Genomic DNA, 26,973 nt, shown 5'->3' with positions numbered 1-26,973 from the left:
ACAAGAGTCACTACCTCACACTACATCTTTTTTGCTATTTTTTCTAGAAATAAGAATGTCAAAGCCTTCAGACATGGAGAAGCCCAGAGCAGACAGCTTACAGCAGGATGGTGGAGGTAGGGATTGTCCATGTGAATGTATTTTTGTTATTAAACATGCGCATCATCATCTAGAGGTTTTGTGGTCCCTACTTAGATGAATATTCCATTTAATTCACAGCTAACCTCTCAAAGGATAAATGTCTTGAAATATTGCAATAGTGTGATGAAAATGTAATGCTTAGCTTTGAACTTGGAACAGTCTAATAAACAGCATTATTACGTATTCAAGTCATTTTTTTTGTTTGTTTTGTTCTTGTTTTTAAGCTTCAACTTTACCAAGAGCACAGCTGTTATTAGAAATGCAAGCAATTTTATGTGTAACCACTCTTTAAGGAAGATGGCACACCGAAAGCACAGTGTTTTGGCCAATGATAAGATCTCCTTGCAGTTTCACCTCACATGTTTCAGACACTACATTTGCTGCCTTTGTTTTTGGAAACTAATGATTTCTGGTTGTATTTTGTGTTCCACCATTTACATGGCTTAATTGAAAATCTGATTTCATGCTTGTATATTGGTGAACTTTGATTCGAGATAAGTTAATTTCCTTTTTAAATATGACAGATTCCTTTTCCATTTAATAAAGGGTTTATTCCACTGCCTAACTGAAATAGTAGGAAGGATGATCTATTAAATTGCCCGAGTGGTAAGACCTTCTCATTACTCATACCTATATAAAAAAAACAAAGGAAGGAAGAAAGAAATCTGAAGAGCTCGTGTACTACTTAGCCATGGTCCTACACGTTCAAAATTGTAATGTTAACTGATCAGACTGGGTTAGGCTACTTTTCTGTGTCTCCTGGTGCTGGCTTATCATTTTTACTTATTGGCTTTCAAAAAGAGCCAAAGGCCAAAAAGGTGTACAAAATCTCTGCATGTGGACTGGCATTTCAAAGGGTCTCATAAGTTACATGCCAGACCAGAAACAATCATAACTGTCATAGTCAAGGATTTCCAAAAGCACTCCAGTTGACTACAAAGATGAATGGATTCAGTTGGACATGAAAAATGTTTTTTCTGGAGAACATGCCAGAGGGCTAGCGTTCAGATACTGATAAATGAAACAACGGCGAATAGCAGCAAGGGTGGGGAGTGGTGCAGAGAAGCATTGATCCACCCATAGGTTGTTTTGGGTAAACATGGCCAACTGCAAGAATGTGGAGTCCTTCAAAACAGAGGGTGGCAGCTGATGTTCATATGCACTGTCAAAGGGAATGCAGAGTGTGTGGAGTCTACATTTGTCATGAAATCCCAGAAATATATCGATTTTTTTTTTTCTCATGTATTTTTGTGGTGTTGTTGGACACATCAAGAATAATATCAGACAGACTGTTGATCTTTCATTTTGTCACTGATTTGTGTTCTTTAGCTTCAGAAACTAGACTCAGTACAGTATATCTGTAAGAAACCGTGTAAACAACTGGCACCCGTGAAATGGGACCACTAATAAAGTGAACAAGAGCTAGTAAATTATATCAGTGTTTAAGAGAACAATAAATGTATTTATAGTATATTATATATACACGCACATAAAATATACTACATCTGAAATAAACTGCACTACTCTTAACTGGCGGACTGAACCAGCATAAATCTGTACAAAAGTAAACATTAAAATGAGAGAACATGTAGAGGTTTGGAAAACTCAGTGTAATATGGATAAACTATTATCTCTCTCTTTTAGACACTGAAAGAAATGGTTCAGACTCCAACCATCAGGTAATTTTCATTTTATTTTGCCAAAGCGCAATCCGAAAGTAATCCTGTCTGGTAGTCAGACTGATGTTTTAAAAATGTATCATCTTACTTTCACAGGCTCAGACAATGAAAGGAAGTCAATTTCCAGCATCCCCCACAATGCACACCACTAAGGTAAGAGGGTTTATTAAGAGCTCTTTCTTCCCAAGTGGAGTAGCGGGTTACCTTTGAAGCTGCAACTTTACAGTAAGAGTTGTACGTCTGCTTCATGAACCACCCCTGATAAACTAACTCCTGAACCCTTGTCTTAAGCTTTATTCACACTGTTCTCAATGAATGGAATTGCTACATAACGGACTGTTTTAGTTTGTTTTTCTAAGAGTGTTTTTAATTATAGTCTAGGAATGTTTTGTTAAAGGTGATATGAAATCACTGAATGCTTGATTAGTTACATTCATTCATGTCTTCAACTGCCATAACAACTTATTCTAATGCAGTATTATTGTGGGGAAGAGACTATACCAGCAGCATTAGGCGCAGGGCAGAACCCAGCCCTGAATGTGTCCTCATTTTGCTGGAGTGTGATCTTGTCCACTCACCCAACTCATTCATCGTGAGCCAAATGAGTGTGGCCAGGAATTGTTTCTATTAACATATTTAATTTAGATTGAACTTTATAAAGAGAAGCTTCTGAATTTTTTACTTATTGCTTTAAATCAGACCAACACTAAAACCACATCTGTTACTGCGCTCAGAAGTCTCATTTTTCAGTTTCACACTCCTTAACTCAGGCAGTCTATTGGCCACAGTTAAAAATGAATGATGATCGGCCCATGTGTTTTCAGAGTTTAGGTGACCTGTAGAAGGCTGTATAAAAGAACTCTGTGTCACCTGCTGCTTATTTACACAGCTTTTGTGGTTAATTTCAAATTGATTATTTTAACCCTGTTACCCAGGCCTATGTGACTCACACGTGACTCACTGTATGAGCCAGGGGGGAAATCCCTTTATCAAGGGATACCACGAAAACAGGATGAAGAGGAGGAGGGGAGAGAGAGAGAGAGAGAGGGGAGGAGATGAAGCAGGCAGCAGAAGGGATATAGATTAAAAAACAATCCACAAAACCTGCCATGGATTTTTAAGAGTGCCTTCAGCCCTGTCTGACTTTGCTTTTTCTCTTAAAATATTAAGGAGGATCAACAATATCAAAAAGGGAATATAGCTGTCATTTACAATTTGAGTGACAAACCATCAGTTTGGAAGAGAAGTAATGACTAAGGACATTAGTCTCCACCAAGCCTTCTTCAAAATAAATATCAGAATCAGAATGCTCCAACTATAGAAGGTCCCAACAGAAGAACATTTGTCACAAAATCTCCTTCCAGTGATATAGTAATAGTTGAATTGCGCACTAATGTCTTTTGGATTGACCAAGAACAATTCCCCTTCCCAGATATGAACACATAATAATCAATACAACGCTTGACCTGAATCAAAAATGATACGGACAACTGTAGTATCTTACATGGCATTTCTTCTTTGCTAGTTGTCTGCAAGTCCTCTTTTCAAAAAAGTTAAGTTAGGACAGATTTTATGGCAAGTTTTTAAAAAGGAGGTTCACCATTTTTCATGAAGGCATTATTGCGTAGTGGCTATGGAATTGGACTTTAAACCCCAAAATTGCTGCTTGAATTCTTACATCTTGTCCACAGTTTGAATGTGAACAAGTCACTTAACCTGCCTGTGTTCATTTGTAAAAGAACAAATCTATAAATAACTGTCAAGAATCTTGATCTTGTTTTTTTCCTTTAATAAAAGCATCGTCCAAATGTAAAATAATATAGTCTGGTCATTATAACATTTACCAGGGCAATCTGTGGAAAATCTATGTTTATAGCAAGTAACTGCTTTGGCGTATTTATGACTAAAGTTGTGTCCCTTCATCAGTAACTTGAAGCTATGAATCAATAGAATATATTGCTTGAAAATCATATATATATATATATATATATATATATATATATATATATGGGACTCTGTGATAACTGCTTATCACAATGATTATTAGTTTTGTTGTCTAACTTATATGTTCTAAATATCAAAAGATATTCCATTGTTATTACCAAGAGATGAAATACAAGAAATGCTTCAATTAGTGTATATACAATATTGAAAACATTAAGGCTTATGTGTGTCATGAAATGCTGTAATACACAGTGAAATAGATTAGGATTTCAAGCTGAGGAAGAATCTCAATGAGCCATGAAAATGACGATTAGACAATGGCAGGCATAATGCAAACGCAATTTTTGATGTAGGCATTGAAAATAAAATAACAGAAATATTGATAAGGAGGTTAGTTGGCTGATATAGCAGCCCTGCACTGTTACTATTATGGTTTATTTTATGTTTGTCCAATGTTAGAAAAACTATTTTATAAATAAGGAAAAAAGCATGTCATAGCTCCCCACTTCAATGGGGTGCAAAACCAGCTAGCAAACTGGTTCAAAGCATTTTTAAACCTTGCTGTCATAGCAGTTGCTAGATGATATGAGTGTAAGCCATTCTTTGAGAAAAGGTTTCTTTTGGCAGTAAACTTAATTTTGCTTGGGTAGTTCTGAAATCAAATTCAATTTCAAATCCAACTCAAATCTAAGACTCTGGCCTCATTGGTTTGGGTAAAACTATAGTTTATGCAAAATGGGATATAATCACCCATTAGTGTTTTTTTTTTTTTTGCACCTGCATATTCCATTCACAGGTTCAAAGTTATATGGCCCCTACCCCAGCAACTTAGTGCACAATACAGAAAGTCACTCAAACACAAAACACATTCAAGCTTACATATACAGTACGCTGTTAGTGTCCCACTTTAGTATCTTCACAACCTGACAGAACACAGTGAGAAAATTACAGTTCCACATATAACAGATAGGGGTCATATATCACTTGGGTTATATCATATTTACCTGATGACTGTTTTTTTTATTTATTTATTTATTTTCTTATTATATTACAGGTAATAACATGAGAAAATATCTCCTTGACAGATTTAATCTAATCATATAATTTGTTTATTTAGTATTACTATTACTATCAAGCCAAGTTTTGTATAAATTCTTTTTGTACATAGTGGCCTCTCTGAATTTTATTTGTGAGCCTTAACTTCTGCGCTGCTTTCAATAGTGCTGGAATAAGCTCTGTGTCCCACAGCCCTGAACTGGGTACTGAATTTAGCAGGTTGGCTAACACACAGGATGGATGGGTGGAGGGATGGAAATAATTGGATGAATAATTCTGTGGGTAAATATATATAATGGTATATATTTGTGTTGTCTAAAGAAAACAATCTATTTAATCACATTATTTCCTTTAAATAATTGCCTTTTCTAGATTTCTTTCAATTAAACTCTTATTTACATGCTTTTCACTGAAAGTACTATGAGGTTGTGATAAAAAGGACAATTTTGTATAAAACAAGAATGAAATTCAGAGTCCTTGTCCATTTTCCCTCACGTTGGAACAATTCTGCCCATGTAAGACTTTTATTCCCTTTTTTAAAAATGATTTTATTGTTTTTTATAGCTTAGCATGCAGTGCCCTCTATAATGTTTGGGACAAAGACATATTTTAACTTGATGTATCTGTCTGCTCCACAGTTTCAGTTTAAAATTACAAATCAAACAATTCAGATGTGATTAAAGTGCACATTGCAGATTGTAAGGGCATCTGCATTCATTTCGGTCTCACTGTGTAGAAATGACAACACTTTTTCTACACGGCTCCCCTGTTTCAGGGCACCATAATGTTTGGGACAATTGGCGTCACAGGTATTTGTGATTGCTCAGGTGTTTCATTGCTTCATTGGTGTAGGCTTAATATACCTCGGCTTGCTCCTACAATTTGGAATCTATAGCTGCCGTTGTTCATTATAAGGAAAACAGCTGTGCCAATGAAAGTCAAAGAAGCCATGATGAGACTGAAAAACAAGAATAAACCTATTAGAGACATCGGTAAAACCTGAGGATTACTGAAATCAACTGTATGGAATATCATTAAGAAGAAAGAATACACTGTTAAGCGCAGTAATCACAAAGGGACTGGTAGACCAAGGAAGACCTCCACTGCTGATGACAGATGAATCCTCATTTTGATAAAGAAAAAGCCCAACATGCCAGAAATAGATCAGAAACAGTCTCCATGAGGTAGACATGGATGTGTCAGAGATGACTATCAGCAGAAGAAGACTCCATGTACAGAAATACAGAGTCCACACCGCAAGATGCAAACCACTAGTTAGCCACCAAAACAGGATGGCTAGATTACAGTTTGTGAAAAGGTACAGAAAAGATAGTGCAGAATTCTAGAAAAAGGTGGACAGAAGAGGCAAAGGTGAACCTGCATCAGAGTGATGGCAAGAGCAAAGTGTGGAGACGAGAAGGTACTGCCCAAGATCCAAAGCAAATCACCTCATCTGTTAAACATGGTGTTTGGGGGTGTTATGGTTTGGGCCACATATACTGGCACACTTCTCTTCAGTGATGATGAGACTTCTGACGGCCCTTGCACAATAAATTATGAGGCATAGAAACATTTTATCTGCTCAAGTTCCAGTAAATGTCTCTAAAGTCATTGGATGGCACTTCATTCTACAACAAGATAATAATCCTAAATATACTGCTCATTTTTCAAAGCTAAACAATAGAAAATTATGAAATTGCCACGTCAGGCGCCTGGTTTAAGTACAATTGAGAAGGGGCAAGCTCCCGAAACAAGCAAGAGCTGAAGATGTTTGCTTTAGACGCTTCACAAAGCATCCCTAGATAAGATCCTCAGCACCTGGTGATGTCTATGAATCACAGACTTCAAGCAGCCTTTGCACGCAAAGGCCATGCAACAAAGTCCTAAATATGACTGCTTTAAAAGACCTGCCATTGCTATGTACCAAGCATAATGGTGCCCTGAAATGGGGGAACCATGCAGAGAAAGTGCTATTATTTCAACTTGATGTAACCGAAATGTTTGCAAATACCCTTAAATAACCTTACATAACCTCTGGGGGTCTTTTCTGCTCACTGCTATCAGACAATACAATGCTTCATCTTGGGGTACTCATTATATTATTTTTTGAAATATCTGCACAATATACATTTATTTATTTATATATTTATTTATTTATTTATTTTAATTTACATATCTATCGATTGATTGGCAGTATTATTTGTCCTGTGAGTCTTTATCCTTGTTTTTATGTTTCTGCTGCAGTATATATATATATATATATATGTATGTGAATTTCCCCTTGGGATTAATAAAGTCTATCTAATCTAATCTAATCTAAATGAAAGTCTGAAACATGCACTTTAATCACATTTGAATTGCTTGATTTGTAATTTTAAACTGTGCAGCAAATGTGTAAATCAAGGAAAAATGTGTTTTGCCCCAAACATTATGGAGTACACAGTATGTGTTTTTAAATTTAAATGTTTTACGGTTTTATTTGTTAGGAGTATGAGCCTGTATTCAGTGGCTAATCCTATGCAAGGTTAAAGTGAATTGAAATTAATTGAATTAAATAAACAGTAAACAATGGCAGAACATTATAAGTGAACAATGTAATTATAGCAAAGCTAGAGCTTTTTTTATATACGTATATTGCCTTGCCTAGATCGCTCAATCAAGAACTTGATATAATAATGTAGAATGTCTTCTACAAAAGAATAATGAAATAATACCTTAGAAATCTTCACAAAAAACAGAAACAGGAACTGTTTCAGTATTAGTGCGTGTGTTTACTCATCTGACAACATGTTATTTTTCTTATAAAATGACTGAAAAAAGCTGATTAGATTGATTTTACAAGTACAGCCGCTACAAAATATAGATTCGGAATGTGAGCGAAAAGTGAAACCAGATGTTATCAGCTGATGATCTTAAGGTAAAAAAAAAGACACATCTATACTAAGCCATGTTATTTATGAAACATACTTCATTTCTGGGATTTTCACCACACCGTGACAAGTGTTTCATTGAAATTGGGAGACATATTTCTCCAATTAAATGACAAAGCTAAATTTGAACACCTGGCATGAGCAAAACGAATAAGAGAGATGTAAATCAAATCCCTTGGTCTTGTAGTGGAATGTCCTTCACGGTTGTCTATACTGCCCTAGCCCTGCACAGTTTGATATGTTTAAGTTTTGATCATACTTAGGAAGCGTTTACATTTACTGTTGGTCTTTTTTGTGATGTTTTCTTCTTACAATTTTCACTATTTCACCTTTACTTTCATCTCCCTGGTCTTTCAGAGCAATGTCAGTGTAGATAGGACATTTCTATGCCTTCACAGCTTACTTCAGTTGTCTTGTAGATACAGATGTATTTTTACAAGGCAGAACTTGTACTATAATTAGGAACCAATGTACATAATACTGAATATATGTCATTTCATCTAGTACTGTAGATGGGTGCTAAGTATTTTATATTTCAGCCTCTCTGTTCTGAGCTCACATGATGTACAGTAGTCCAGAATTTTAAACATAATGGACCCAGAAAAGCACACATGGAAAATGAATGGATAGTGAGAGGGTAGGTTTTAAAACTTTGATCCACAAAATGTTTTAATAAATCTTTTTATTTATGGACATCTAGAAGAGTAGAGTATATCCCAGCAGCATTGGACGAAAGGAAAAAACCAGCGTTGAATGTGATGCCTATCCATTATAAGGCTTATTCATACCTGTCCAATCTAGACTCACCATTTAACCATATCATGCACACCTTTGAAATGTGGAAAGAAGTCCTTTGTTTCCAGAAAAAAATACACACACACACAAAGGAAAACCTTTAAATTAATTACAGATAGTGATATAAAACCCAGATCCTTAAAACCACGAGACAGCAGTGACCCCAAGTTACTTAAGTTTGAACTATTAGTTTGCAAATTGCTTTTTCAAAATACTCTGTGGTACAAATTAGTTTTAGTGCCTTCATAGTTTAAGATTAAAAATCTAGTGAACGTGGGACTCAAATAAAGTAATTTACTGGAATACAAGTAGTGGATATCATCAGGTTAGTTTAATTTGTTACATTACTTAGTTGGCAAAATTAGTAGGCTGATGTCAGGTTAGGTGGATTGGCGATTCTAAATTGTCCGTAGTGTGTGCTTGGTGTGTGAGTGTGGGTGTGTGTGTCCTGCGGTGGGTTGGCGCCCTGCCCGGGATTGGTTCCTGCCTTGCACCCTGTGATAGCTGGGATTGGCTCCAGCAGACCCCCGTGACCCTGTGTTCGGATTCAACGGGTTGGAAAACGGATGGATGGATGGATGTACCTTCTTTACAGTTAATTTATCTACATACATGTAGTTGGGTTACTCATTTGTCAAAAATGAAAAAAAGTTTAAGTGGATGATAAAGGGAGTAGAGCGCTGCTTAATTAGGTGATTCAGTGTGCGGTTGTGTTCATAAACATATCCTTCTATAATTTCCATTAGCATTTTGTTCATTCATTAGTATAAACATGATTATGTGTTACAAGCAAATATCTTTTCAGACTGCTGAAGTTTTGTGCGCACATTTGGGATGATAGCAGCCTGATCGTCAGGTCACTACATGATGCACATGTCATTTGGTGCCTGTGGTGATTTCTCCCACTGTAAATTAAGGCCTGCTCATAGTTCTTTTTTTTTAAATGCCAGGCTCTATATTTTGCGTGCTTTTTTGCAGTTAAAACGCTTTCTTCACTTGAGCTATTCAATTTTTTCGTTGCTCTTTTTTAGTCTTTATTTTCTTTTCAGCACCGTGGACATTTTATGCTTAACACTGACTTCGTAGAGTTAACTAGGTGGAGGTAAATCTTTGCAAGTGTATATGTTACCAGACTATAGGTTAGCATTAGAACGGATTAAATTATGTGCTATTCGGTTAGTCTGTCTGCGGTGGGCTGGCGCCCTGCCCGGGGTTTGTTTCCTGCCTTGTGCCCTGTGTTGGCTGGGATTGGCTCCAGCAGACCCCCGTGACCCTGTAGTTAGGATATAGTGGGTTAGATAATGGATGGATGGATGGATGGTTAGTTAGTCTGTCTTCTTTTAGCCGCTGAATCCTTTAGTGAGTGTGAGATACATCCTGAGCATATGCTGTATAAAGTTTATTTTTTGCATGTCTACTGATCATAACCATGCAGGAAACAAAAGCTGAACCTACTTAAATTGTGGCCATATCTTTGCTGTAGCACCTGCAACACACTTGATGGACAGAAATGTTAGCAAGTTAAAATAATGGACTATCAAATTAAATAGCACACAATAAAGAATATACATATTCTGCAATATATTACCTTTCATTTTGAAATCTACTGTAAAGCTCGCAAATTATAAATTACCTATTATTTTTTCACTGTTGTTCTTCATTGGAAATGTATACTCATATGTTTTGTTCACACTAAGCTGTGAACCTGTAATCTGTTCATGAGGAAACATGGAATGTATTCTTCTTGATATTTTTGGTTCATTGGAAAATATTAGACTGTTGATGTTTTCAGGTCTCAAAACGAGAAAAATACTTGTCTTTATTGAAATCTATAATAAACTTTATGTGTGCAGTTTGTGTGTTTCTAATGCACTTTGGTGCTGATTATTTTTAAAAATAAAGTTTTACAATCTTTCAGCTAAAAGCTAGTTTTCTGTATGCTGTGTGTAAATAAAAATCAGTGAACAGTATGTGTGTTGAGTTGTAATTGCAACCTAAGTGTTCAAAAGCAGCCTGTGAGAGTCACAAAAAGCAAATGTGTCCAGCAGATTAATTTCCCTTCATAAAGCTAGCACAAAATCGTCAGCTTTTTAGACTTGTATCATGTTAATAACTGTTTCACTTAGATTGATGGATTCCTTCTTGAGTTATCACACACAGAAATAGATCACTAGTCCAGTCTGTATTTACACACACAAACACAGACATTAGTGAGAAAATCATCAAACTATTTTCAAGAATGCCTACAATGTGTAAATCCTTTTTTCACTTTGAATTTAGAATTCTAACTACATCGCAATACATTCCCTATCAATATCTACAATACTTGTGGGCAAAATTTAAAACAAAATCCCTTTTCCAGTACTCAAAAAGAATCATAACTTGCAGCTTTACATGAAACATCATTATTTTAAGTAGCATTTAATAGTACATATTTATATGGAGAGAGCACATCTGTCAATCACTCCATTAAAGCTCCATTATGTTAAAGATCACAATAGATGAAAGTTAATTCAACATTCAAAAACAATGAAGTAAACCGTCTTTAAGTGGTTGTGGCACACACTACGAATGGTCAGCAGTTGACATTTTGTGTATCTTGCACATTTTTTCCTTTTGCCAGGGGCACGCTTATACGAACCTCCTCTTATGTTGATCAAAATATAAGCCATTGTCTACCTGCATGCTAGAGAGAGAACTATATAAAATATTGTTTAACAGATTGCTGTATAGCAGCTCTTGGGCTTTCTTTTTGTTTAATACATGCATTCATTCCAAGCTGCAACCTGCACTCACACTGTTTCCTCATATCTGTCTGAGACCAGATACAAATCTTTTTAAAAAGCCCATGGAAATAGTAACAGTATTTTTTTTCTTTGTCGCTTACACTTTTTTAATTCTTCTTGAAATCATGCAGTTAATGCCATCAAGTAAAATTTATTTCCTACCCATTCTGCCTCCAACAGTTTATTTTCCTTTTCTCTCCATTGCCATTCATGGGGAACTAATCACATGAAAACGTCTATCCTGGTGGTATATATTATCCTTTTTTATGTTACATCTCTGCCTCTTGGGAAGATACATGTTATTATTCCGTAACATAATGTATTTTATATTCTTCGGCATACAAAATTTTAAAATTGCCTTTCATCTTTTCATATACAGTAATCCCTCGCTATATCGCGCTTCGACTTTCGCGGCTTCACGCTATCGCGGATTTTAAATGTAAGCACATCTAAATATATATCACGGATTTTTGCTGGTTGCGCTTTCTGCGGACAATGGGTCTTTTAATTTAGGTTACATGCTTCCTCAGTTTGATTGCCCAGTTGATTTCATACAAGGGACGCTATTGGCGGATGACTTAGAAGCTACCCAATCAGAGCATGTATTACATATTAACTAAAACTCCTCAATGCTATAAGATAGTGATGGGAAGTTCGGATCATTTTACTGACTCGGATCTTTGAGTCTCGTTCAGCAAAATGAACGAATCATTTTTCGAGTCATTTTGTTCAATTCTCTTTCCGGCTCAGACTGCATAGGTTAAGCTTATGGGGCTGTCACGTGATGAACGAACGACTCGAACCCGAAGACTCGAGAGATGAACTAATCAATTCTGTTTCCGGCTCAGACTGAGTTGGTTAAGCTTATGGGGCTGTCACGTGATGAACGAACGACTCGAAAAACCCGAAGACTCGAAACAGGTGAATCAATTCCAATATAGAAACTATAGGAAGTTGCCCAAATGCGCATGCGCGACTGAACGAATCACTCCCACGAGACGACCGTTCTTCCCGAGTCATATTAAAGATTCGTTCAAAATGAACGAATCGTTCAAGAACAACCCATCACTACTATAAGATATGCTTCCCGCGTGGCGCTTGTTTTGTTTGCTTCTCTCTGTCTCTCTCACTCTCTCTGCCTGACGGAGGGGGTGTGAGCAGAGGGGGCTGTTTACACAGTGGCTGTTTGCCTAGAAGATAGGACGCTCCTCTACAAAATGCCGCTTTATCGCGGTGCTTCTGTATACTTAAAAGCACGTATTGATTTTTGATTGTTTGCTTTTCTTAGCGAGGGCTCTCTCTGACATTATCTGCTCTTCACGGTGCTCCTTTGAAGATAAGATATGTTTGCATTCTTTTAATTATGAGAAAGAACTGCCGTCTCTGTCTTGTAATGGAGCACAGTTTAAACGTTTGACTAAAGGGTGTTATTTCATGTCTAGATGGCTCTAATAATGTGAACAGTGTGGGAGAGTTTATAAGGGCTTAAAATATATAAAAATAACCATACAAACATATGGTTTCTACTTCGCGATTTTCACCTATCGCGGGGGGGTCTGGAACGCAACCCCCGCGATCGAGGAGGGATTACTGTATTTAGAAGGTCGTAAACAGGTTTTCTATGCTCTAACTGCGAAAATATTCGATTTATAAATAAAGAATCCTACTTCGCGGAAATTCATTTATCGCGGCAGAGTCTGGAACGGATTAACCGCGATAAACGAGGGTTGACTGTAATCAAATTCAAGGTCTTGTTCAAGTGCATTTTCATAAATGAAGCCAACAGTGTATGCTGAGAAGAAGTATCGTACCTCTGAAACAATATGGCACAGAGTGTGTTTCAAGAGGTTGTGCAATTTTCATCCATCCATTTTGTTCTGAATCAATCCATATTTTATTTATTTCTTTATTTTACAAAGAATAGTATGGCCTCGAGGTTAAGATTTCAGATTATAAACTAAAAGATTCTACATCACTTAATCTAGGAGTGCTACTAGTGTAGAATTACATGAAGAGTACAATAAAGATTTGGATTACCCTTTGCCCTCAAAACAGCTTCAGTTTTTCTTGAAATGCTGTTATTATACAAGTTATAAACCATGCCTAATGAGATTTTGTATCATTCTTCAAAAAAGGAAGCCTTCAGTTCTTTGAGGGATGAAGGAAGTCATCACTGGACCTATTTACTTCTAGGAGATGGCTTCCCATACTCTTAAATATCTACCATTGTGTTTTAACATTTGGCTATAGACATTGTTTGTTGAAGACGTCCTTTGTAATTCTCCAAGTTCAAACCTATCAGGATGTAGGAAGCACCATGAAACATTACTCATCAGGTCATGCAATTAAGGCTCCAAGTTTTGTGCTCCTCTTCCAGGTTGTGTTTCTTTTATTGCTGATTTTTGAATATAAGCAGTTTCCAGATTTCCTGTTGTGCCCTGAAGCAGCAACTACACAGTGAAGCATCTATCTAGTGCTGTCAAGTAAGCTTTGACTTGTGACCACTGTTTCTTTTTGCCAATGTAGTTTGCCCTCTTTTGGCATATGCAGTCACATTTTTGACCTTGATCACCTTTAATATTTGAAATAATTGAACATTTTTTGTGATTGATGTACCTGCAGTTCAGAGACAGACTAGTCCTCTTTGGAACTCTTGATAGTTGCCTCATATTGCTTTGAAATCTGACATATTGGAATTCTAATTGCCTGACCTCTTTTATATTTGACGCATACTTCTAACTGGTATAAATGTAATAATAACTCACCTTTGATACTGCTTTTGTAATTGTGATTTAATTCACCACATTGTGAGTTTATAATTTTAAGGCATTTTATATACAAACTTAAAGGCACTATCTTAACAATTAAAACTGTCAACATTTAATTTACAGAGTGAATCACATTATGCTACAAAAAGAAATGTTCCTTTTGTTTACAACGCGCTGCACTAATGAAAAGACGGATTAAACAGATGGAGATCAATAATATAAGGTTATCCTTGTCATTGTTAAATGAATGTATCCTCATCGAGATTTAAATGTAAGATCTAAAGGAGTGTCACATAGAGACATCACAAAAGAGTTACTGTGCCTATTTTTATGGAGAGACCGCAGAAGCATGTCAAGAAAGCAGCACCAGGGAGATCAGCATTTGATCAGAGTAGGGCAGTGGAATATAAAATTATTGAGGAGGGCTTTGGAAACCCTCAGCTGTTGCACAGTATAAACTACTGTACATATATGATCATTCCGTTAACAACAAGATCATTTCCAACCATTAAATTCAGAAAGAGGAAAAGATTCATTCTTTGGGTTATATTAGTGGAGTATAGGTTTTCTGGGTCATAGATGGTTCTTGTTACAAAGGGTGGTCCCATTGGGAGTGACTCTAGAGCCATTACTGCTTCCTGTCCCCAGGCAACAGTGACAAGTGTTCATGCCTTTGTATTTCCAAGAACCATTCTGTAGATAGAATCCAGATAAGTGATTGCGCATGTTAGAAGTGGATGAGAGCACCTATCCTGTGTGCAGGTAGCAACTTTGTAAGAAGGGGAAGGCAATCCACTCCATATTTAGTGATAAAGGTTTGTTTTTCTTTTCTTGATCATTGATTTATAAACTAAGAAAATGTATTATGGTTTAAGTGTCTAACATACAGTATGCTATTAGCAAAGAAAAGATTACACTGATGGCTTTCTGGCAATCCCACCTGAGAAGGAAAGTTGACACCAATACCGTACACCACACCTACCCTTTACTGTGCTGCCTGAGCATGATAAGGATTCATTGGTAGCCTCGGGGCCTGGCCACACCAGCGATGTCACTCTGATTTGCATACAGCACGATAGTATGCAAATCATCTGGTTTCCCTTTCAGAGTCAGATTCTTCATTCCAAAGTCCAGCACAAGCAAGCAGGTTGTCAGGCTGAAAAGAACAATTCTTGTCTTCCTTCCTCCATCAATAGCTATGATATCAACAGAGTGCCCAAAGACTTTTCCAAGGCTGGACTATAAGAAGAGCTCTTCTACCTACCACACAGGACTACTGGACTTGCGTATGGTACAGATTATTTTCAACCTTAAAAATATTTACTAATAGGTAGTAACACCTTTGGCATATGTGTGATTTTTCTAAATGCAAGACAAATTTAAGATATGGAATTAGTTGTCAAGGAGACTGTGCCAACTAAACAGTAGGACAGCTGGAATTCTGAGCTATCCAACTATTAGGCAGCTGGCATTTAACATCATTGCATTTTCTGGACAAGTCACAAATGAATATTTAGTGCGGAAATGTCCAGGCTCTTAGTGAAATAATGCATTTTAAGTAGTATAAATTAAGTGCTCACAGTACTGAAAATTTATAGCCACATTAAAGTGACAAAATGAAGCTTAATAGAGAATTAAAGCCTGCTGTAAGTGTCATAGCAAGTGTATGATGTGTACTTTAATAGTTTGTATTTTGGTTTCAAAATAAGTGACACAGACCTGCAAGAAAATGCTTTACTGTCAGCTGTGAGTCTTCTTATATTCTGCTCAAAGTAAAAAAGAAAAAGTCAGACATTTTGTTCTTATTTTCTGTAATAAAAAGAGGTGTGACTGCCCCCTGTGGCATATTTCTCAATTAAACCCACACAACACACTTTTGCAGGCAGACTTACACACATTTTAATATCAACATCCATTGTTGATAAAGTGTCTCCTTTCTACACTTTATCATTAAACATGTACTACATATGACCCACACTGCCTTATTTAAAAATGAGTATACTATGATAGAGCTTCTTTATTGGAGTGGCCAAAACAGTGTGGTAGGACTGATAAGGTTTGGAAAAAGACGTGATTATATTTTTGTTTTATTAAATCCAATATACAGCATAAATACATATGTTTGTATCTGTATAATCATTTTGAAGCTATTCTTGAAGGCCAGCATACAAGACTAAACTGTTGAATAAAAATTAGCATCCAGTCCATGTTCTGAGTGAACGTAAGATAATGCATTCATGAGTACACTTTACCCACTACAGTGTCATGAGGAACTAAATCCTTTCCCAGACGAAATCGAAATCTGGATGGGATATGATACACTTGCATGTTCCTTTACACTAGCACTGATTATGAAAGCCTAAATAGATAAGCTAGAACATGCAAACTCCACAGAGAGATTACCCTGTTTAAATGCAAAACTGAGACACAAATAATGTGGGACAGCAATGCCACTCCATATGCCAGTATGCTGCCTCAGAAATAAGCCATGATTTGCAAATCATTAGTCGCATTTTACACTATACGTTTTAGGCTGGATCAAAGAGAGAGAGGTTTGGAGAGAGAAAACATAAATGCATATCAAGTGTCCCTTCTCGGATGCCATGGCATTTAATTCATCTCAGATTAGCCCTGTAGAATCCCAGTGCTTGTTTGATTTCATTCACTGTACAATATTAATATAACTGCATTTTAAGATGGGATTTAGATATGAAATCACACATTTAAGTAGCCTATTGTAAAGACTTTGAGATGTATAATATGCTGTCTTCAATATACTATTTAATCATAGCTGAAGCAATCCACAGGAATGTTGTTTTCAGCGTCTAAAGTTTCTGATGAGTTGGGATGGCTGCAGCATTTTGTTTGGTTTCAGTATGCTGCCAGCTCATAGAGTAAATTCTTTTTGTAAAAAGCTGGCTCCAAAATGGTTTGTTTTTCCTTATCTAAATTAGCTACTCGTTTAAAATGTACACATAAGATTTGTATTTAAAAATACAGTTTATGGTCTCCATTGTCCAAAATATACACCTTCTGGCACAAGGTTTATTGTCACCAAAGAGGTTTCACATAATGTGCAGTGCATAAAAACCTCTGTGGTTGCATAGCTATATACACTCACCTAAAGGATTATTAGGAACACCTGTTCAATTTCTCATTAATGCATTTATCTAATCAACCAATCACATAGCAGTTGCTTCAATGCATTTAGGGGTGTGGTCCTGGTCAAGACAATCTCCTGAACTCCAAACTGAATGTCAGAATGGGAAAGAAAGGTGATTTAAGCAATTTTGAGCGTGGCATGGTTGTTGGTGCCAGACGGGCCAGTCTGAGTATTTCACAATCTGCTCAGTTACTGGGACTTTCACGCACAACCATTTCTAGGGTTTACAAAGAATGGTGTGAACAGGGAAAAACATCCAGTATGCGGCAGTCCTGTGGGCGAAAATGCCTTGTTGATGCTAGAGGTCAGAGGAGAATGGGCCGACTGATTCAAGCTGATAGAAGAGCAACTTTGACTGAAATAACCACTCGTTACAACCGAGGTATGCAGCAAAGCATTGTGAAGCCACAACACGCACAACCTTGAGGCGGATGGGCTACAACAGCAGAAGACCCCACCGGGTACCACTCATCTCCACTACAAATAGGAAAAAGAGGCTACAATTTGCACGAGCTCACCAAAATTGGACAGTTGAAGACTGGAAAAATGTTGCCTGGTCTGATGAGTCTCGATTTTCTGTTGAGATTCAAATGGTAGAGTCAGAATTTGGCGTAAACAGAATGAGAACATGGATCCATCATGCCTTGTTACCACTGTGCAGGCTGGTGGTGGTGGTGTAGTAATGGTGTGAGGGATGTTTTCTTGGCACACTTTAGGCCCCTTAGTGCCAATTGGGCATCGTTTAAATGCCACGGGCTACCTGAGCATTGTTTCTGACCATGTCCATCTCTTCATAACCACCATGTACCCATCCTCTGATGGCTACTTCCAGCAGGATAATGTCACAAAGCTCGAACCATTTCAAATTGGTTTGTTGAACATGACAATGAGTTCACTGTACTAAAATGGCCCCCACAGTCACCAGATCTCAACCCAATAGAGCATCTTTGGGATGTGGTGGAACAGGAGCTTCGTGCCCTGGATGTGCATCCCACAAATCTCCATCAACTGCAAGATGCTATCCTATCAATATGGGCCAACATTTCTAAAGAATGCTTTCAGCACCTTGTTGAATCAATGCCACGTAGAATTAAGGCAGTTCTGAAGGCGAAAGGGGGTCAAACACCATATTAGTATGGTGTTCCTAACAATCCTTTAGGTTAGTGTATATTACACAGGACAGATGTATATTACAGTATATAGTGTACATATTCGGCACTTCAGGTGAGGTAGCTTTTGACCCAGATCAAACCATATAATAAAACATACTCACTGTACTCACAGACAAAAGTATCAATAAGATGGCAGAGGTGAGATAAGGGAGACTGATATATCTCAAAGTGCAATATACAATGTGGATGAGGGAAGACACTGAAAGAGTCCAAACAATAATTTGGGTACCAACAAGATCACTCTGTTTAGTCCAATGCTGGCAAACACCAAAAATAAACAGGCACACATGGTGGAAGGAACACAAAATACAGGCAGTAACTGTCTTGTTAACCCTGGGTTCGCTTCTTAGTTCAATAAAGCTCAGTAGAAGTGGCCCGTCTTGAAGGGGCTTCGTCCTGCAGCAAACTCAGGTCCAAATGAGATGCCTCCTTCTGTGGATGTCCAGTTTTTATTAGGCTCCGACCAGAACAAATGAGGCCGTTTCTCCTCTTTGGGTTTCTTTTCTGTACCGTGGATTAAGAAAGAGATGATTCTGTTAGCAACACCACCACATTCTCGTCCCAGAGTGCAATTACATACGTCCGAAAAGCCTGGAAGGGGATCCTTTGATGCACATATGTGCCGACAAACATTTATTGTTTTTTTTAATGTCATTTGGGTGTGGTCACTGAATTCGGCATTAGGAGTAGAGGAATCCTGTTGAGGGCAGCCTCGCAGTTAGGAGTTCACTTACAGGGTCCACCCTTCATGGAGTTTGCATGTTCTCCCTGTGTCTGTGTGGGTTTCCTCCGGGTACTCCGGTTTCTTCCCGCAGTCCAGAAACATGCAGGTTAGGTGCATTGGCAATCCTAAATTGTCCCTAGTGTGTTCTTGGTGTGTGTGTGTGTGTGTGTGCCCTTCGGTGGGCTGGCGCCCTGCCCGGGGTTTATTCCTGCTTTGTGCCCTGTGTTGGCTGGAATTGGCTCCAGCAGACCCCTGTGGCATATAGCGGGTTGGATAATGGATGAAATCCTGTTGATGTTTTTAAACATAGTGAGAAAAGCGCTATATAAATGCAAAGAATTATTACAGTATCATTATTACTAACTTAGGCTCATGACTTTTTTGCTGTAAAAAATTAATAAAACTCTCCTCACCTCTTTGTGAGGTGCAGAAATTGAATGGACATCATAAGCTGTAGACAGGAGTACATGGGGACCCCTGGACAAAAACTAATCCTTATAGCCAATTACTTCACTAGGGAAACAGTTATTGTAGTTCTTACTTTGTGTCCCAGTTTTGGATTTTGGCCACCCACATCATGAAGACTGTCTTCAGGTTATACACACAGCTATAGGGACCTTTTTATTTGAATCCTGCGGACGCTTTAAATATTCACTTGACACAAAGAAAAACATTTGACCAAAAAGAAACCTCTGCCTGGATGAGCTAAAGTACTACCCACGCAGCACTCATGGATGTCCTTCCATTATAAGTTCAGTTTCACTAAATTTGCCAATCATTAGCCAAAAGGTAAGAAATGTCAGTTATTAAAAGCATGACAGTGTTTGTTTATAACACCTCATAAAATAATGTGCTAAACAAAAGTGAAGATAAGTAGCAGTAACACAAACATCATGTCAAAGTATGTGCTTGAATGATTTATTTGGGAAGGCCTAGTCTTTTTTTTGTGGGAAATGGTTGACAATGAGTGAAGTCATTCTGATGTGTTTGGAATTTTTTTTTTGCTGCACTGGAATCTGAATTTCTATTCTGTACTTTGCAAGTAACCCTGTAGCTGTACTTCCTGTGCTGCAAGTCACTCCTTGATACTTCTGCTTTCTCTTTTATATGTGTGGTTATGGAGTCTTAATTAAAATTGGTAGCATGAAGTTGATGCAAACCCAGAAAAAACCTTTGGTAGAGCAGTATTCATAAACTATGGCGCAGACATCCATGGAACGTCATCCTTTCAGTTAGGTTTCTTTTTGAAAGGTATTGTTTGTAAATGCTTATTTGTAAAAGCCATTTTACAAATAATTACATGTTTTTATATAAAATATTTTGCAAGTGGTAGCCCAGTTCTGCTTTGAGATCTATAATGGTTTCTCCAGCAATTAAAGGAACATTTATGGCAAACAGTGAGGATTTCATGAAACAATAGTGAGATGTGGCTAATGAAGCTGGACATTGAAATTGAGATGGAAGCAATGGAGAAGTATGTGATGTGTCTTTGAGGAAGAGGAAGAATGTTTGCAGAGTCTGAAGAAAGAAAGAAAGCGTGTGTGGATGTGAGAAGTGAGCAGTGAAAAGCTGAGGTGGTTTGAAGATGACAGGTAGAGGAAAGAGAGGTGAAGGCTGAAGTGAAAGGGTTTGATGTTGATGGAAGTCAATAAATCCAGGAGTGATCTGGATTGAAGTTGTAGTAGACAATATTAAAATAAAAAGTTTCGCCCCAAATGATGTCCACCACTAAAGAAAGTGGAATTAAGGAATTGTAGTGTGCAGTGGCCACTTCCAAACAGCCTGCTGATGTCTTTGTAATCGAAGATTAAGTGATATGACCAGGGTCACAGTGTATGAAACTGTAAATAAATAAACCTGTAAATAAATCTTAGCCTTTTCTCATGTCAGGTAATGTTTCTTCTGGATAGATACCATTCTTGAACATCCCCAACCATATTTGCATTTCAGGTACAATAATGCTCACTGTTTGTTTATCAGTCACTGGTTTGTTATTTGAAAAACTTGCAAAACTATAATAATGATTGATTTTAAGAACTGCCTGACATGACTACATCTTGAGACGTGGCTTTGTCACAGTCTGTGGAGTTAGCACCTACTCTCCATGTCTTACTGGCCTCTTCTTAGGTACTTTAGTGCCGCTGATCAAATTCCAAAAATGTGTATGTTAAGCCATTTTGCCTCTTCAAATTGTCCTGGAATCAGTAAGTGTGGCTGGGATACTTTCTGCCTTGCATCTGCTTAACTAACAGATTGTCTTCAGGAAACGCACCGATACATTAAATGAATAGTTAGCACGTTTGTCAGTGTGCAATCCCCAAGCATGGCTGTTTACTTAGGTCTGCTCTGGGTCAGTATGGACATGATCACTGATAAATAACAGTAAATAATAAAACAGAGTAACCCCGTTAATTTGAATTGCATATCATAACAAAGTTACAGGAAGAATTTGTGAAGGAAAACGTGGAGGTGGTCCAACACCCATAGGGAACACCTTGTCAGTGAGTCAAAACTGAAAAGAGAGTCTCGCAGACAAAATGCTTGAAAAGTGATGTGAAGATGCAGCTCTTAAAGGTGCTACACCGAGTTAAGCTTCAAAATGCTAGGTCATTCTTTAAATGGAGACTACAAGTGAGATTATTAATTGATCACAAACAAGTGTTCATAATCGCTGCAAATGTGAACAATATTCTTGTTTTTTATTAACTATGGAGGGTATATCTATATGAAGGCATCAGCATAAACTGGCATTTTTCCTTCAGGGTGTATTGTTACTCATTGCTGAGTATTTTATACTTTGGTCAGCGATACTCTTCCTTCATTCTTCACCCTCCATGGCTGTCCACAGCTTTTCAATGTGCTTCTCAGCAAAATAACTATGCATCATCTTGTAGCATATAATAAAGATCACATTTGAGGCTTGCTGTTTTTGAAAGTAATTTTCCTGAAAATTGTCTCTGTTTCGTCTTAACATCTTGCTTCCTAAAGTATTACCGCTTGCTTATTTGTTTCAGGTAAAAGCTGAAGACTCCAGTGAAATGTGCCAGGCGCCACCGCCTGTTTCCACCCAGGCTCCCACCTCGCAAACACATCTTCCCCAGACACAGCTCATGCTAGCTGGCAGCCAGCTTGCTGGGGTAAGGGCTGCCACACTTCTCAGGAACATAGATCAAAAACTCTTTCACTGGAGACCGTGCTTCAGACATTGAAACAACTGCAGCACCAATCTCACTTGTTTCATTTTGAATGATTAAATACCTGCTTGCCTGATTACTGCTCATTTCCTTTTGTTAATATATGATGGCTTATTACTGCTTGCTGTGCCTGTTACCTAACATTTTTCACTTTTCACCATGTTCCTTTGTATCCCCCTTTCCAGGTTATGTATCTCTTTGTCTGTCATTTCTCTGTAAACCCGTTTGTCTGCTATTGATTCCTAGTGTTACTCTCTGCCCCAAGCATCTCTGCTGACCAATCTGATGTTTGTCCCCTATTTACAAAGCCCATTACCTCTTGATATTATCCTCTGCCAGTTCCAACCACTTCTGAGTAAACTGACATTATAGTCAACTCCAAAATTATTGGCACCTTTTCATGAGATAAAAATAATAAATAAAAGGATAACATGTGCTTGTAAAAAAAGTAACCCTTGTTCCTTTATTGTCACACAGATTTTTGGAACAAAATAAAGTTTTCCTTCAGTAACACAAATTTTCATTTAAACACAGAGTATAAAAATCTTGGCACCCCAAATGTCAGTTCCCTCTAGAGAATGACAGCACTCAGCCTCTTTCTGTAGTGCTTAACAAGGCTGGAGAACACTTTGGAGGCTCTTAGTCCGCTCTTCCATGTAGAATATTTCCAACTATTTGAGATTCTTGGGTATTCTCGTGTGAACTGCCCTCTTCAATCGAGACCACACGTTTTCAATTGGGTTCCAGTCTGGAGGCTGAAAGAACTATTGTAAGACCTTGACTTTGTGTTGCTGCTTCTTTATCTATTTGGATTTGTGCTTCAGGTCCCTGTCATTTTTGGAAGATCCAACCAAGGCCCAATTTTAGCCTTATGGCAGAGGCAATGAGGTTTTCAGCTAAAATGTTCTGGTATTGAATAAAATGGCAAAGCAGCCCCAAAGCATCTAAGAGCCATCACCAAATTTTACCATGGATGTGAATTGCTGTTCTTTGTATGCCAAACATCAATCAGTCAATCAATCAACATTTATTTATATAGCACATATTCATACAAAAAAGTGTAGCTCAAAGTGCTTTACAAAATGAATAGAAAAATAGAAGACAATAAAAAATAAACATAAGTCAACATTAATTAACATAGAATAAGTAAGGTCCGATGGCCAGGGTGGACAGAAAAAACAAACAAAAAAATAAATAAATAAAATCTGTAGGGGTTCCAGACCACGAGACCGCCCAGTCCCCTCTGGGCAATCTACCTAACATAAGTCAAACAGTCCTCTTTGTATTTAGGATTTTCATGGAAGGACTTGATGATGATGGTCACGTAGACTTCTGGCTTTCAGTCCATCAATGTTGGAGCATCATGAGGCTTTGAGTAGGTGGTGGTGGCGCAGAGAGAGTTGGGGTCAGTACAGATTTTAGAGCCACCATGAATAGTTATTATGATGAATTGAACATACAGAGTATCAGGATTAAGTTAAATTAAGATTAAAATGAAGTTATGAGAAGGCCATGTTAAAGTAATGTGTTTTCAGCAGTGTTTTAAACTGCTCTACTTTATCAGCCTGGTGAATTCCTATTGGCAGGCTATTCCAGATTTTAGGTGCATAGCAGCAGAAGGCCGCCCGCCTCACCACTTCTTTTAAGTTTTGTTCTTGGAATTCTAAGGAGACACTCATTTGAGGATCTGAGGTTACGATTTGGAATATAAGGTGTCAGACATTCCGATATATAAGATGGAGCGAGATTATTTAAGGCTTTATAAACCATAAGCAGAATTTTAAAGTCAATCCTGAATGACACAGGTAACCAGTGTAGTGACATCAAAACTGGAGAGATGTGTTCGGATTTTCTTTTCCCAGTTAGGATTCTAGCAGCTGCATTCTGCACTCATTGCAAACGATTTATGTCTTTTTTGGGTAAACATGACAATGGTGTGTGGCCAAAATGCTTACTTTTCATCTAATATGAGCACAACACTTGATTCCAGTTGTAACTCCAATGTTGCTTGGCAAAGTTCAAATGCTGGGATTTGTGTCTTGGTCTCATGAAGGATTTTGTTCGTGAAACTCGTCCAAAAAGCTTCTGGTCATGGAGGTGGTGTCTCACTGCTGATTTTGGAACAATGAAACCTCAAGATTCCAACTAAACTTTTCAGTTCTGAAACTTTCATCTTTGGACTCCTTTTTGCCTCTCTAAGCATCCTCAGTGTATGTGGGGGTAATACACAGATGTGTACCCTTCCTAGCAAATTTTCAACAGTCTCATGATTTTAAAAGTGAATTACTAGGCCCTGATTGTGCTTACTTGTAATTTCCACTGAATTCGCTTTTGAATTGAGAACTGTTTTGATTTTACCCATATTGGTGAATGACAAAAAGATTTTACCAGTGTGTTACCTCATATTTATACCCCAATAAAATGAAAAAGGTCATAGACAACAATAAAGTTTCTAGATATGGAAAGCAATATGAAAAAGCATTTTTTGCCAAAGACACAAATTCATTTGCTTTTATTTATAATGTACTTCAAGGGTGTCAATAATTTTGCCATATATGTTTTTGACAAAATAAACTATGGCGAAGATAAAACAACAATTTTGCACAAATTATATATTAAATGAATAGTTTTTCCAGACATTTCAGGAATATTTGAATAATTGTATCTATATTATATAAATGTTTTTGCTCACTTTTCTGAGGGGTGCCAATATTTCTGGAGTTGACTGTATATTCTGTCTATCCTTCTTTCTGCTGATCACACTGATCTTAACACATACTCTGGTGGTCCTGGAAAACCTCATAAACTGCATGTTTTAATTCCAAATAGTTTCTTGATTAGAAGAATATTAATGCTTCTTTTAATCTTGAATAGCTGCATTCAGTCTTGATTTCTTTTCTCTCTTCTGCTAGGAGTTGCAAATATCAATGGGAGTCAAAAAATAACCAGCTAACTTTCTTTCACTCGGACATATATGTATTTACATTAAGTGTTATCAGTTTCAATGAAATTTTCAGAAGGATGTAAGGGAGAAAATAATAAGGAATGAGCTGTGCCAATCTGCTTTGGTCCACAGAACAGCTTAATGATATACGCAGAAAAGAAAAATCTGCACTATCCGAAATTTGTGACTTAGCAGAAAAAGAAAACTAATTAATCATATGATTAAACTACAAGAATTGACTTCTGATTAAGACACTGTTCAAAACCATTTTCTTTCCAAAAAAAAACTAAATTAAGCCACTCTCTGATCCCATTCAAACCCATTAGCCCCCCGGTCTCTTTGTATTTGCTAACTTTACTAATTAAATCCTATTTAATTTCAATTCCAGCAACTGCTGTCCCTCCTAATGTTAACTCAGCCTTCTTCAGTTTCTTCTGGCACCAGTTTTTTTCCTACGGATGTTGCCCTCTACCCACTCTCTTCTCACCTTGCTCCAGTAATGTTTGTTTCTGCCCATTTTATTTCTTTCGACCCCACAAACATTTAGCTCAGTCCCCCTGGTTTCTTATGACTCCCCTAATGTTACCTCTACCCACTATCACTTCTCCTGATCCCAGTGCTGTTTCTTTCTGTCTCTTCTCATTTCCCTTGACCTCGTTGACATTACCCTCTCTGTTTTCTGTTGAGTGCACTGATGTTGACCTCCGCTCTGGAATATCTCTCCTGACTCCCTCAGCTCCTCTCTCATCTGTCGTGATGACCTCATCGATGTTATTCTATGATCATCATTTGACCCAGTTGGCTTTACTACCTTCTTTCACTGTCTAGTATTAGCTTCACCATTTTGGTCTCCTTTGAATCATCTTATTATATCTCTTGTCATTCCATGTGCCTTCTACTGCAACAAATGTGATGTTTTTGTCAGGGCTGTCACTTTATCTTTTACATATATTTGAGTCAGTCCTTTATATTCTAGTCTGATGGTAAGTGATGAATGTGGCACATGATCACAGATTTCACTTACAATTCAGAGACAAATTTTGTTATGTTCTTCCATGAAGAAGGCAATCATTGGTGCTGGACTTTGATATATTATTTGTCTGCTGATTGATCCCAGTTGCTTACTGTTTGATCACTTCTTCCACTCGTCAGCTCTTCGTCATTTCTTTCACCTTTCATTAGATTTCAGTTTGTTTTGTTTTTTTTTTTTCTTGTTTATTTCATTTTTGCTACCATTTAGTCAGTAGTCAATTTTGCTGTCATCTTTCATGGCCTTGCTGTCCTGTAACTTTATTGATTCATGACTTTCTTGTGCTCTTCTCTTCTCATTCCTTGTACTGCCTCGTTCACTGCCTGCTTCGCTTCACTTGCAGCTCACTGCTCTGATGCACTGTTTCTTCCTCTCCTTTCTTTTTCCTCTTGCAGCTCACTGCTCTGATGCCTACGCAGCAGCAGCTGTTATTGCAGCAGGCTCAAGCTCAGCTTCTTGCAGCTGCAGTGCAACAGTCAAACGCTGCTGTGGCTGCTCATGCTGCTGCAGCGTCAAGTCAACAACAGCAACAGCAGCAGCAAACCGCGAACACCAGTGAGCAACAAAATAACCCTCCCCAGGCTCCTCCCCAGCTAACCCTCTCCCAGCCAATCCAGCTTACGGCCCAGGTAAGAGACCCACCTGCA

General features: G+C 37.7%; 1 protein-coding gene across 8 annotated transcripts in view; it reads left to right on the top strand.

The window, feature by feature from the left end:
* The window catches only part of pou2f2a (POU class 2 homeobox 2a), a 151,406-nt gene that overhangs the window by 106,565 nt on the left and 17,868 nt on the right, over window positions 1-26,973 (top strand). For 5 of the 8 annotated variants that reach the window (XM_039773127.1, XM_039773125.1, XM_039773128.1 and 2 more), the window contains exons 2-6: window positions 48-116; window positions 1,786-1,820; window positions 1,917-1,973; window positions 22,173-22,295; window positions 26,722-26,955. In XM_039773127.1, coding sequence (XP_039629061.1) covers window positions 48-116; window positions 1,786-1,820; window positions 1,917-1,973; window positions 22,173-22,295; window positions 26,722-26,955 — 518 coding nt within the window. The remainder of the gene's footprint in view (window positions 1-47; window positions 117-1,785; window positions 1,821-1,916; window positions 1,974-22,172; window positions 22,296-26,721; window positions 26,956-26,973) is intronic. The other 3 variants (XM_039773131.1, XM_039773130.1, XM_039773132.1) reach the window with 2 other exon arrangements.

This window comes from Polypterus senegalus, chromosome 12 (genome assembly GCF_016835505.1).
Source record: "Polypterus senegalus isolate Bchr_013 chromosome 12, ASM1683550v1, whole genome shotgun sequence".
Taxonomy (NCBI): Eukaryota; Metazoa; Chordata; class Cladistia; order Polypteriformes; family Polypteridae; genus Polypterus; species Polypterus senegalus.
This window is presented reverse-complemented; position numbering and strand designations above follow the sequence as displayed.